Here is a 14,050-nt window from a genome sequence, read left to right as displayed (position 1 = left end):
TTAGAAAATACTGTATTTTCCAATAATGCAGAAAATGTACAATTTCTAACAGCTAATTGCTCCAATAATGCTCCAACATTATTGACATCTTTATTGCTCCAATTTCTCTTGCCATCCTCCCTTTTGCCCATAAGATTCAGCACTTCCAAATGTTTTATGCTTATGTCCTATCCTACACATCCTCTTCCTCATCATTCCTGTTCCTTTTAACATTGGTCGGTCAGTCAATTAACAATTTTAAATTCACATCCTTTTGTTTAATTTTCTCCAAGTCATCAGCCACTTTCTTTGTAGCAACTCTCAAATTCCAATCCAGAGCACTCAAGAATCTTCAGTGGAGAACGGTCTTTCAGAGTTCAACATTTCAAAATTTCTTCTCTCTATTCAACATCTTTATTCTCCTTTGCCTTTTTAAAAAAGTTTTGTCTACATTTTTATAAGTCACATTCGATATTTTTCCAATGTTTTGAAAAAAATAACTTCAAATACATTAAAATTGTATTGAAAGCCCCATCAAGTTACTTAAAATTCTGTGTACTTAATTCTTAATTCCATTAAGCTTTCAAAGATACAAAATAACTTCCCCTTTAGCATTTTTATGGGCCTTAGGACAAAGCCTGCTGTGAAATCTTACCTGATCTTTCTTCAAGTTTGCTTCTTCAAGGAGTTGCATGCTTTCTCGAACCTTGGCCACTGCCACATATTTCTCATTTTCTGCCTGAGTATATTTTTCCCTAAGTTCACGAACTTGCACCTCAAAACTAATTTTCTCCTTTTTCAACTGCTCTGAGGCTTGTACGGCTGCCCGCAATCTACAAACACAGTATTAAAATAGATTATACAGTGCAAGGATCATGTGCTTGGCTGCTCAGTTGAAAAACTCTCGGTGGCTAGTTTATAGGTACAGCAGTGGAAGGAACTCAGTGTTGCCTTAGACCGTAAGACATAGAAGCAGAATTAGGCCATTTGGCCTATTGAGTCTGCTCTGCTATTCAATCATAACTGATCCTTTCTTTGGTCCCCTCCTCGGCCCCATTCTCCGGCCTTCTCCCCGAAACCTTTGATGCCATGGCCAATTAAGAACCTATTAAGCTCTGCTTTAAATAGCCTAACGACCTGGCTTCCACAGCTGCCTGTGGCAACAAATTCCATAAATTCACAACCCTCTAGCGAAAGAAATTTCTGTTTTAAATGGACACTCCTCTAGCCTGAGGGTATGCCCTCTTGTCCAAGACTTCCCCCCCCCACCATGAGAAACATCCTTTCCCCATCTACTAGGTCTAGGCCTTTCAAAATTCGAAAGGTTTCAATGAGAACCCCCCCCCACCCTCCTTCTAAATTCCAGCGAGTAAGGGCCCAGAGGCATCAAACATTCCTCATATGATAACCCTTTTATTCCCGGAATCATCCTTTTGAACTCCTCTGAACCCTCTCCAATGCCAGCACATCTTTTCTTAGATAAGGAGCCCAAAACAGTCACAATACTCAAGGTGACGCCTCACATCCCTGCTCTTGTATTCTACCTCTTGAAAGGAATGCTAACATTCCATCTGCCTTCCTCACCACCAACTCAACCTGCAAGTTAACCTTTAAAGTGCTCTGGACAAGGACTCCCAAGTCCCTTTGCATCGCAGATTTTTTGACTTTCCCCCCGTTTAGAAATAGTCTCACATTTATTTCTTCTAACAAAGTGCATAAACATGCATTTCCCAACATTGTATTTTGTTTGCCACTTTCTTACCAAGTCTCCTAATCTGTCCAAGTCCTTCTGCAGCCTTCCTGTTTCCTCAATACTACCTGCCCCGCCACCAATCTTTGTATCATCTGTAAACTTGGCAACAAGGCCATCAATTCCACCATCTAAATCACTGATATACAGCATAAAAGGAAGCAGTCCCAACAGTGACCCCTGTGGAACACCACTCGTCACTGGCAGCCAATCAGAAAAGGTCCCTCTTACCCATCAGCCAATGCTCTGCTATGCTAATAATTTTCCTGTAATACCATGGACTCTTAACTTAATAAGAAAAGTTAAGAAAGACAACAGAATCAACGGAGCAGAAAGCTCAAGAAGGGATCATACAGTATGGCCAAGTGAAATAAGAATTGATATGAAAGGTGAGGGGAGTAACGAATTAAAAGTATTATATATGAATGCACAAAGTATAAGAAATAAAGTAGATGAGCTTGAGGCACAGCTGGAAATTGGGAAGTATGATGTTGTGGGAATAACAGAGACATGGCTTCAAGTGGACAGGGCCTGGCAAATGAATATTCAAGGCTTTACGTCTTATCGAAAGGACAGACTGATGGGCAGAGGGGGTGGGGTGGCTTTGTTGGTGAGGAATGATATTCAGTCCCTTGCGAGGGGGGGATATAGAATCAGGAGACGTAGAGTCAGTATGGATAGAACTGAGAAATTCTAAGGGTGGAAAGACCCTAATGGGAGTTATCTACAGGCCCCCAAACAGTAGTCTGGATGTAGGGTACAAGTTGAATCAGGAGTTAAAATTGGCATGTAGCAAAGGTAATACTACAGTTGTTATGGGGGATTTCAACATGCAGGTAGACTGGAAGAATCAGGTTGGTACTGGACCCCAAGAAAGGGAGTTTGTGGAGTGCCTCCGAGATGGATTCTTAGAACAGCTTGTACTGGAGCCTACCAGAAAGAAGGCAATTCTAGATTTAGTGTTGTGCAATGAACTGGATTTGATCAGGGACCTCGAGTTAAAGGAGCTGTTAGGAGGTAGTGACCATAATATGATAAGTTTTAATCTACAATTTGAAAGGGAGAAGGGAAACTCGGAAGTGTCAGTATTACAGTTGAACGAAGGGAACAATGGCGCTATGAGGGAGGAGCTGGCCAAAGTTCAATGAAACAATACCCTAGCAGGGATGACAGTGGAACAACAATGGCAGGTATTTCTGGGAATAATGCAGAAGGTGCAGGATCACTTCATTCCAAAGAGGAAGAAAGATCCTAAGGGGAGTAAGGGGAGGCTGTGGCTGACAAGGGAAGTAAAGGACAGTATAAAGATAAAAGAGAAGAAGTATAACATCGCAAAGATGAGTGGGAAGCTGGAGGACTGGAAAAATTTTAAAGAGCAACAGAAGAACTAAAAAGGCAATACGCGGAAAAAAATGAGGGAAGGTAAACTAGCCAAGAATATAAAGGAGGATAGTGAAAGCTTCTTTAGGTATGTGAAAAAGACAAAAATAGTTAAGACCAAAATTGGGCCCTTGAAGACAGAAAAGGGTGAATTTATTATGGGGAACATGGAAATGGCAGATGAGTTGAACAGGTACTTCAGATCTGTCTTCACTAGGGAAGACACAAACAATCTCCCAGATATAATAGTGGCCAAAGGACCTAGGGTAATGGATGAACTGAAGGAAATTTATATTAGGCAGGAAATAGTGTCAGATGGACTGTTGGGTCTGAGGGCTGATAAGTCCCTGGGACCTGATGGTCTGCATCCCAGGGTACTTAAGGAGTTGGCTTTAGAAATCATGGACGCATTGGTAATCATTTTCCAATGTTCTATAGATTCAGGATCAGTTCCTGTGGATTGGAGGGTGGCTAATATTGTCCCACTTTTCAAGAAAGGAGAGAGAGAGAAAACAAGGAATTATAGACTGGTTAGCCTGACATCAGTGGTGAGAAAGATGCTGGAATCAATTATAAAAGATGAAATTACGACACATTTGGATGGCAGTAACAGGATAGGTCCGAGTCAGCATGGATTTATGAAGGAGAAATCGTGCTTGACTAATCTTCTGGAATTATTTTTTGAGGATGTAACTATGAAAATGGACAAGGGAGGGCCAGTGGATGTAGTGTACCTGGACTTTCAGAAAGCCTTTGATAAAGTCCCACATAGGAGATTAGTGGGCAAAATTAGGGGACATGGTATTGGGGACAGAGTACTGACATGGATTGAAAATTGGCTGGCTGACAGGAAACGAAGAGTGGCGATTAACGGGTTCCTTTCGGAATGGCGGGCGGTGACCAGTGGGGTACCGCAGGGTTCACTGCTGGGACCGCAGCTGTTTACAATATACATTAATGATTTAGATGAAGGGATTAAAAGTAACATTAGCAAATTTGCAAATGACACAAAGCTGGGTGGCAGTGTGAAATGTGAGGAGGATGTTATGAAAATGCAGGGTGACTTGGACAGGCTGGGTGAGTGGGCGGATGCATGGCAGATGCAGTTTAATATGGATAAATGTGAGGTTATCCACTTTGTTGGCAAGAACAGGAAGGCAGATTATTATCTAAATGGAGTCAAGTTAGGAAAAGGGTAAGTGCAACGAGATCTAGGTGTTCTTGTACATTAATCACTGAAAGCAAGCATGCAGGTACAGCAGGTAGTGAAGAAAGCTGATGGCATGCTGGCCTTCATAATAAGGGGAATTGAGTATAGGAGCAAAGAGGTCCTTCTGCAGTTGTACAGGGCCCTGGTGAGACCACAACTGGAGTATTGTGTGCAGTTTTGGTCTCCAAATTTGAGGAAGGACATTCTTGCTATTGAGGGAGTGCAGCATAGGTTTATGAGGTTAATTCCCGGGACGGCGGGACTGTCATATGTTGAAAGATTGGAGCGACTGGGCTTGTATACACTGGAATTTAGAAGGATGAGAGAGGATCTGATTGAAACATATAAGATTATTAAGGGATTGGACACGCTGGAGGCAGGAAGCATGTTCCTGCTGATGGGTGAGTCTAGAACCAGAGACCACAGTTTAAGAATAAGGGGTAGGCCATTTAGAACGGAATTGAGGAAAAACTTTTTCACCCAGAGAGTGGTGGATATGTGGAATGCTCTGCCTCAGAAGGCAGTGGAGGCCAAGTCTCTGAATGTTTTCAAGAAAGAGATGGATAGAGCTCTTAAAGATAGTGGAATCAAAGATTATGGGGATAACACAGAAACTGGATACTGATTGTGGATGATCAGCCATGATCACAGTGAATGGCAGTGCTGGCTCAAAGGGCCGAATGGCCTACTCCTGCACCTATTGTCTATAAGCAGCCTCATGTGTGGCACATTATCAAAGGCCTTTAATCCAAATATACAAGATCTACTGTATTCCTTTTATCTACTGTATTCCTTTTATTATTACTCATAATCTCCTCAAAGAATTGTCAGGCAAGATTTTCCCTCAAGAAACTAATGCTGATTTTGTCCCATCTTGTCCAGTGTCACCAAGTACTCCATAACCTCATCCTTAACAATTGACTCCAACATCTTCCCAATCACTGAGCTCAGGCTAATTGGTCTATTATTTCCTTTCTGCTGCCTCCCTCCTTTCTTAGAGTGGAGTTACATTTACAATTTTCCAGTTCTCCAAACCATAACGGAGTCCAATGATTCTTGAAAGATCATTACTAATACCTCCACAATCTCTACTGCTACCTGTTTCAGAACCCTAGGGTGCAGTTCATCTCGACTGGGTGACTTAAGTATTTTTAGATTTTTCAGCTTTTTGAGCACCCTCTCCCTTGTAATAGTAACTGCACTCACTTCTGTTCCCTCACAACCTTCAACACAAGGCACACTGCTGGTATCTTCCAGTGAAGACTGATGCAAAATACTCATTTAGTTCATCTGCCATCTCCTTCTCCCCTGTTATTATTTCTCCAGCCTCATTTTCTAGAGGCCCTATATCCACCCTCATCTTTATATATACTTGAGAAAGCTTTTTTCATCCACCTTGATATTGTTTGCAAGCTTGCTTTCATATTTCATCTTTTTCCTAATGATTTTTAGTTACTTTCTGTGGGTTTCTAAAAGCTTCCCACTAATTTTTATCTTTATCTTCCCACTAATTTTTTGCTTTGTTGTATGCACCCTCATTTGCTTCTACTGCTGTAGCTGATCCACTTGAAGGTCCAAAATGTTTTACGTTCCAGAGATGCTCTTTGGCACACCACTGTTGTAATGCATGGTTATTTGAGTTACTGTCACCTTCCTGTCAGCTTGAACCAGCCTGGCCATTCTCCTCTGACCTCTTCTCATTAACAAAGCATTTTCACTCACAGAAGTGCTGCTCAATAGATTTTTTTTTTGTTTTTTTGCTCCATTCTCTACAGACTGTTTTGCGTAAAAATCCCAGGAGACCAGTAATTTCTGAGCTACTCAACCACACTGTCTGGCACCAGCAATCATTCCACAGTCAAAGCCATTCAGATTATATTTCTTCCGCATTCTGATATTTGGACTGACCAGCAACTGAATCTCTTGACCATGTCTGCATGTTTTATGCAATGAGTTGCTGCCACACGATTGGCTGCTTAGATATTTGCATTAATGAAGTAAGTGGCCATGTTGGTTTATACTGGAGCACGGACACACACACAACGCCCCAAATATTTTTGATCATTCAGTTATCTATTTGAATTGAATCTACCCATCGTGGTTACATAACCTTTCATGTCCTGGCCCATCACAAAAATCTATGAGCCTCCATTCTAAAATTTCCAAGTGATCTCACCTCAACAGGTGACAGTGAGTTTCAGATTTCTATTATTTTGTACAAACTATTGCTTCTTGGCATTTCTTTAGTACATTTTGAAATAATAACCCCACAGACAATAATTGCTCCATTTTATTTTGAGCAGCTTAGTTATTTCAGCTTCTGTACCACAAGTAAATACAAAGCTTGTTAATAAAACCTGTTTTTTGCTCCCTTACTGTTAACTCCAGTATCACTTTGGTAAATCAGTACTACACACTCCCTTTGCCAAGCTAGTCATTCAGGATAATCATATGTGGAACTAAAGGCAATCTTTGCTTTAGCAATTCTCAGGTATGCACAGCTATAATTTCTGCCATTTATATTCCAGCTTTTTGCAGTTAAAAGCAACGTCTACATTAACCCCTTAAAAAATATCTATTGGCACTAAGTGATATCTTTATTTGGATTGCTATATTTCGTGTAGGGAAAATAGATAACAAATTAATTTTTGCAGGCCACTTTTCTGTAGAAATCCACCATAGAAAAACTCATGTAAACTCTGTTTCATTAACAGAACTATTCATGTTGTGTTATGCACTTCCCTCTTCTCAAACTCAATTTACACTAATGGATTGCAGTAATTCATCTAACACTTCACTTTTAGCCTCATGGTTATACAATCAACAGACAATCTTTCTTGTAAATGGTATAACCAACAGTCTTAATTGGCTTTGATATCTGCTACCACTTTATCCGATTATTTTCAAAAGCAATTCATTAGTTTTGTAGCACTTTGGGATTGTTGAGAGCAACAAATGTACTCTCCCTCTTTTAATGTGTTTTTTAAAAAAATGGATTCCAATCTTGCTCTCTTAATGTCAATGATAGTCAAAGAGCCTATCTATTCTCACTTTTCTGGCTAACACATGAATACTAACTGTTTCAAAAGTTATGTAGATAGTTGGATTAGGAGATAGCATTACCTACAGATTCATGTAAATTTCATGCATCTTTAGTAAATCTGTAAACAAGCAATAAAATGGCATTCAACAATAATGTCTATCCATTAAGTGTATTATTTCTGAGGGATTAATTCTCCTACACAATGCTCCATTTTATTCTCTGCTCCTTTGATACACTCAGTGGCCACTTTAATTGGTACACCCATACATCTGCTCATTTATGCAGATATCTACTGCAATCAGCCAATTGTGTAGCAAAAAATGTATAAAAGCATGGAGATATGGTCGAGAGTTTCAGTTGTTATTGAGATCAAACATCAGAAAGGAGAAAGAAATGTGATCCAAATTACACTGACTGCAGAATGATTGTTGATGCCAGATAAAATGGCTTAAGTACCTTAGAATAAGCAATAAATATTGAGAACATGAGATGAAGAGTCCTTGAAAATGAGTCCATAGATTGTGGGAATAGTTCAGTGATGGGGCAAGTGAAATTGAATGAAGTTACCTCAATCATCAGGCTCTTGAAGCAGTGGGGATAACTTCAATTCAATTTCACTTGCCCCATCACTAAACTGTAGCCACAACCTATGGACTCAACTTTCAAAGACTCTTCATCTCATGTTCTCAATATTTATTGCTTATTTATTATATTCTTTAGTATTTGAATCGTTTGTTGACTGTTGCACATTTGTTGGCTGTCCACCCTGTTGGATGCAGTCTTTTATTGATTCTATTATGGTTCTTGGATTTACTGAGTATGCCTGTAAGAATATGAATCTCAGGGCTGTACATGGGTGACAAGCAAGTACTTTTCTTAAATAAATTTACTTTGAACTTTGAAACTGCTGATTTCCTGGGATTTCATGCACAAAAATTTGCAGAGAATGGTACTCAAAATGGAAAGAAAATCCAGTGAACAGCAATTCTGTGAAAAAGCCTCATTAATGAAGTCAGAGAAGAATGGCCAGATTGTTTCAAGCTGACAGGAAGGAGACAGTAACTGAAACGGCCATGCATTACAATAGTGGTGTGCAGAAGAGCATCTCTGAATGTTAAACATGTCGAACCTTGAAGTGGAATGGCTACATCAGCAGAAGACCACGAACATACACTCAGTGACCACTTTATTAGATTCTTCCTGTACCTAATGTTTTCACTAATGATAATAGTCCCATTAATTCTGGTTATCTGTTGTCAAAATTTCTAATTTCAACTATTAAAAACATCAATTTAAAATACATAAGTTATGTGCAAGAATGGACAATGTTATTTTTATTGCAAGTGTACAAGATCAACTTTTATTGACTTTTTACTGTCATAAATTTGCTCTCAAAAATTCTGAAATACAACCCTACCGCTTTTAATTACTGTGAGGCTAAAATATTATAAAATAAATTAAGCCCAATCATCTGGCTTCTAAATTAGCAGCAGTAAAATTAAGTAATTGAACAATTTCCCTTTCCTTACATTTTTTATGCTTTGAGGAAACAGTGAAGAAACAGCATAGCCAATTTAGTTCAGCAATTCATTTTATCAGAATGGAAAATTATTTTCATTCAGATTTCTGCTATCTTTAAACCACGAGTTTTCTTTCATCAAGGATATGCATTGTCCTACCAAGGAATGCTCCTCGAAATTTACAACTTTAAATACAAATTTAATAATTAGAAATCTTATCAATTGTGCATTTTTTCTATGTCATAAGTCACTCAACTTTCAGAATCCTGACCACACTCCTGGATACAGGACAGGAAATTCAGATCTTCATTAAATTTATTAAATTCAATTACATAACATTAATGCTAACCAACTGAAAACTAATTTTCCATCAAATGAAACCTGGTGTTTGCAGTTTGCCAAAAAATAATTACCATCATTGGGCACTTCCTGAAAAACTAGGTTTTAATACCACAGTTCCTACGAAGATCCTTTCTTCATTCCCCCCACGAGCAGCCAGTGACTAAGCAATTCCCATGGAAAGCCCAATCACTAAACACCACCCACAAACCCAATCATAATACCACTCTCAACCCTCTGAACTTCTTGCATACCCCAGTTTTGCCTTCCACCCAATCCCAGTCACCTTGTAGTCCTGATTCACCTTTTCCTCCTGCCCCTACCTGTAATCTGGCTTCATACTTCAACCTCAAACTCTGCTCCTCAGATATGTGACTCCCAAGCCCCACCAACTGCCCAAATTCTTGATCATGTCATACAAGGCAGTGGTGATAAACCCAATTTTGATTATCACTCCAGAGACTCAATATCATTGCAATCTTCATGGGAAGCAAAAATTTATAATCTTTGCCTCTCACAAAAATCTTGTGCTCATATCTAATTTCCTAAGATACAGAATGTTATTAATTAAACGTTAATAAATTTGAAGGCAACAGATATTTTAAAATTTCTGTTCAGTATACAATTACTACCAAGATTTCTGAATTACAAGCCCTTCTGAAGGAGTTGTATGAAAATTATTACACCTGACAGATAATTCACTGATCATTAAAATGTAAAATTGCCCAACAGTTCAATAATATCAAAGGATTGGAACTCCAACATGGCTATAATTAAGTTTATGCGTTATTTAGTTTCTTTTATACCTACATTTCTACAATGAAGTTAGAGCATTGTATACAATTCCAGAATAATCCTGGGTAATGTGGTTTTTCCAGTAGAAGAGAAGGCAGTAAGAGTTTCTGTGCTAGTCTCAGCTAACTATAATGGGAAACACAAGCAATGTGGATGAACCAGGAAGTACGTCGTCTGCTGAAGGCTGGATCTATAGCATTCAAGTCTGGCAACCCAGGTCTGCACCAGAAAACCAGGTACAATTTGTGGGGGGCTATTTCAAGGGCGAAGAGACAATTTCGAGTGAGGTTGGAGACGACATCAGATGTACAACAACTCTGGCAGGGTTTGCAAGACATTATTTCCTACAAAGTGAAACCCAATAGCATGAATGGAAGTGATGCTTCACTACTAGGTGAACTCAATGCCTTCTATGCCTGCCTTGAAAGGGAGAATATAACTACAGCTATGAAGATCCCTGCTGCACCTGGTGACCCTGTGATCTCTGTCTCAGAGGCTGGTGTTAGGCTGTCTTTAAAGAGAGTGAACCCTCGCAAGGCAGAAAGTCCTGATGGAGTACCTGGTAAGGCTCTGAAAACTTGTGCCAATCAACTGGCGGAAGTATTCAAGGACATTTTCAACCTCTCACTACTACAGGCGGAAGTTCCCACTTGCTTCAAAAAGGCAACAATTATACCAGTACCTAAGAAGAATAGTGTGAGCTAACTTAATGACTATCGCCCGGTAGCACTCACATCTACAGTGATGAAATGCTATGAGAGGTTGGTCATGACTAGACTGAACTCCTGCCTCAGCAAGGACCTGGACCCACTGCAATTTGCCAATCGCCACAATAGGTCAACGGCAAGCGCAATCTCAATGGTTCTTCACACGGCCTAGGATTACCTGGACAATACTAACACCTATGACAGGATGCTGTTCATTGACTATAGCTCAGTATTTAACGCTATCATTCCCACAATCCTGATTGAAAATTTACAGAACCTGGGACTCTGTACCTCCCTCTGCAATTGGATCCTCAACTTCCTAACCAGAAGACCACAATCTGTGCAGATTGGTGATAACTTCTCCTCGCTGACAATCAAGATTCAAGATTCAAAAAACTTTATTGTCATTCTAACCGTACATCAGCTCTGCAGGGCAAAATGAGACAGCGTTTCTCAGGAGCAGTGCAATCATAACATAACAAATGCAACACTAAATAATAAACATAACAATAAGTAGTAAAACACAACAGCCACATGTCAGTTAAAATCAAGTTATAAGTGTCCAGTGCAAGTTAAAAGTGTCCAAAGCAGAGTCAGGTAGAGCAGCTATTTAGCAGTGTGACTGCCTGTGGGAGGAAGCCCTTTAGTAGCCTTGTGGTTTTAGTTTTGATGCTCCTGTAACGTTTGCCTGATGGCAGAACAATGGCAGAACAATAAACAGTTCATGGAGAGGGTGAGAGGGGTCTTTAATGATGAACCATGTCTTCTGGAGGCATCGACTCTGAAAGAGGCCTTGGACAGTAGTATGTAGTTAAGATGTTAGTGATCAACACTGGTGCACCACAGGGATGTGTGCTTAGCCTACTGCTCTACTCTCTATATACCCATGACTGTGTGGCTAGGCATAGCTCACATGCATTTATAAATTTTCTGATGATAAAGCCATTGTTGATAGAATCTCAGATGGAGACGAGAGGGTGTACAAGAGCGAGATATGCCAAATAGTGAAGTGGTGTCGCAGCAACAACCTGGCACTCAACGTCAGTAAGACGAAGGAGCTGATTGTGGACTTCAGGAAGGGCAAGATGAAGGAATACGTACCAATCCTTAAAGAGGGATCATAAGTGGAGAGAGTGAGCAGTTTCAAGTTCCTAAGTGTCAAGATCTCTGAGGACCTAACCTGGTCCTAACATATCAATGCAGTTACAAAAAAGGCAAGACAGCAACTATACTTCATTAGGAGTTTGAAGAGATTTGGTATTTCAACAAATACACTCAAGAACTTCTATAGATGTACCATGGAGAGCATTCTGACAGGCTGCATCACTGTCTGGTATGGGGGGTGCTACTGCACAGGACCGAAAGAAGCTACAGAGGGTTGTAAATTTAGTCATCTCCATCTTGGGTACCAGCCTACAAAGTATCAGGACATCTTCAAGAGCGGTGTCTCAGAAAGGCACCGTCCATTACTAAGGACCTCCAGCATCCAGGGCATGTCCACTGTTACCATTAGGTAGGAGGTACAGAAGCCTGAAGGCATACACTCAGCGATTCAGGAACAGCTTCTTTCCCTCCGCCATCCGATTCCTAAATGTACATTGAACAGTGAACAACAACCTCACTTTTTAAATAAAAATTAATTGTTTTTTGCATGATTTTTAATCTATTCAATATACATATACTGTAATTGATTTACTTATTTATTATTATTTCCTTCTTCTTCTATATTATGTATTGCATTGAACTGCTGCTGCTAAGTTAATAAATTTCACAACATATGCCGGTGATAACAAACCTGATTCTGAATTCTGATTCTATTAGTTTATAATTTGGAGACAGGTGCTGGTTGAGAGCTGATACTATGCTGGGTATAAAAATAAATATGTAATTCTTGTTAAAACTTGTATGTGTAAAGAAGGTCAGTATAAAATACAAGTAAGAATCCAATATCATAGAACATTCTAATTTTATAGGGTTTTATAATACCTTGTTTCACACTGGGTTATGGCAGATTGTAACTGCTGCAATCGTTTGTCTGATGCTTCTTCTCTCCCCAATGCAGCTGCAGCATTCTGGTCCTGCAGGTATTGACAAAAACCACATGGTTCCAAGATAAGCAAGTTATTCTTAAACCAACATTTGTTTCTACAGAAACATGCCTGTCAATGATAACAATCCTGACATTCATTGCAGGTAAAAAAAAATTAACAAGTTTTTGGGTACTGCTGCCACCCAAAAAGTTTCAACCAAACTTGTATCCAAAAATATATTTCAGTTCCCAAGAAGTGTATTTGGGAATCCCAAAAATATATTTCAGTTCATCTTCCATCAGCTGTCCATGCAGCTACAATTTTGCTTCCTAGTGGTAATGAATAGTTGATAGACAAAGAACTGGAATGTATTTTTCAGGACCACAATTTTCAACAAATAAAATTCAAGTCTCACAAGCAAATCTGCATAGGTTAGAAAAAAATTAGCTTATGGCAAAGTATGAATATGAACTGGAATTGGTTTATTATTGTCACACGTACCAAGATACAATGAAAAGCTTGTCTTGCATATTGTTCATACAGATTAATTCATTGCATCGAGGTTACACAAGGTAATGTAAGAGAACAAAATAAAGAGAAAGTGCAGTTTGATAATAAGATCATAGCAAGGTAGATGGTGAAGCCAAAGTGTCTCCAAAGTTCATACAGAGGAACCATTCAATAGGCTTACAACAGTGGGGTAGAAGCCTCAAGATTTCAAGCTTTTGTACCTTCTGCTTGATGGGAACTGACAGAAGAGACAATGTCTAGGGTGGATTGTGCATTACTGTTAAAAGCCAAGCTAGAAACCTGACAGAAACAAATTAATTATTTTGCACAGTATTTGACTCAGTTCAAAGGTCATCAACCTGAAAACATAATCACTTGTTTCCATAAATGCTGCTTGCCTTGCTGAGTATTTCTCCCACTGTTTATCATTCCGGATTTCCAGCAGTGCAGTATTGTACTTTTGGATAAACGAACCAGAACTATATTTCTTACAACAGTACTGAACTGCATTTATACATATTTGAGTGAATGAGAAACCATGACTAAATCAGCTTATTGCTATATGGTGAAAATTCTTGCAGGTGTTATCTTTGATGTACGATAACATTTCTGATAAATAGAAATTGTGCATTTTAGTCCTAGAAAAGGAGCATATCTGTTAAAATTCAGCTTAGAAAGTAATTATACCATTTATGATATATTTACTTTCTTTTCTGTCACCTATTTCCACAATTCCTTCATCTTGCCAGTATCAGACTTAATGGGCAGCAGCTTTGTTCCCCCCTCT

General features: G+C 39.3%; 1 protein-coding gene across 3 annotated transcripts in view; it reads right to left on the bottom strand.

Annotated features, from left to right (window-relative positions):
* The window catches only part of sclt1 (sodium channel and clathrin linker 1), an 88,493-nt gene that overhangs the window by 45,985 nt on the left and 28,458 nt on the right, over positions 1 to 14,050 (bottom strand). For all 3 annotated transcript variants that reach the window (XM_063046663.1, XM_063046664.1, XM_063046665.1), the window contains exons 13-14: positions 12,710 to 12,801; positions 635 to 812 (exon numbers count right to left, since the gene is read on the bottom strand). In XM_063046663.1, coding sequence (XP_062902733.1) covers positions 635 to 812; positions 12,710 to 12,801 — 270 coding nt within the window. The remainder of the gene's footprint in view (positions 1 to 634; positions 813 to 12,709; positions 12,802 to 14,050) is intronic.

The sequence above is a fragment of the Mobula hypostoma genome, chromosome 4, assembly GCF_963921235.1.
Source record: "Mobula hypostoma chromosome 4, sMobHyp1.1, whole genome shotgun sequence".
Lineage (NCBI taxonomy): Eukaryota > Metazoa > Chordata > Chondrichthyes > Myliobatiformes > Myliobatidae > Mobula > Mobula hypostoma.
This window is presented reverse-complemented; position numbering and strand designations above follow the sequence as displayed.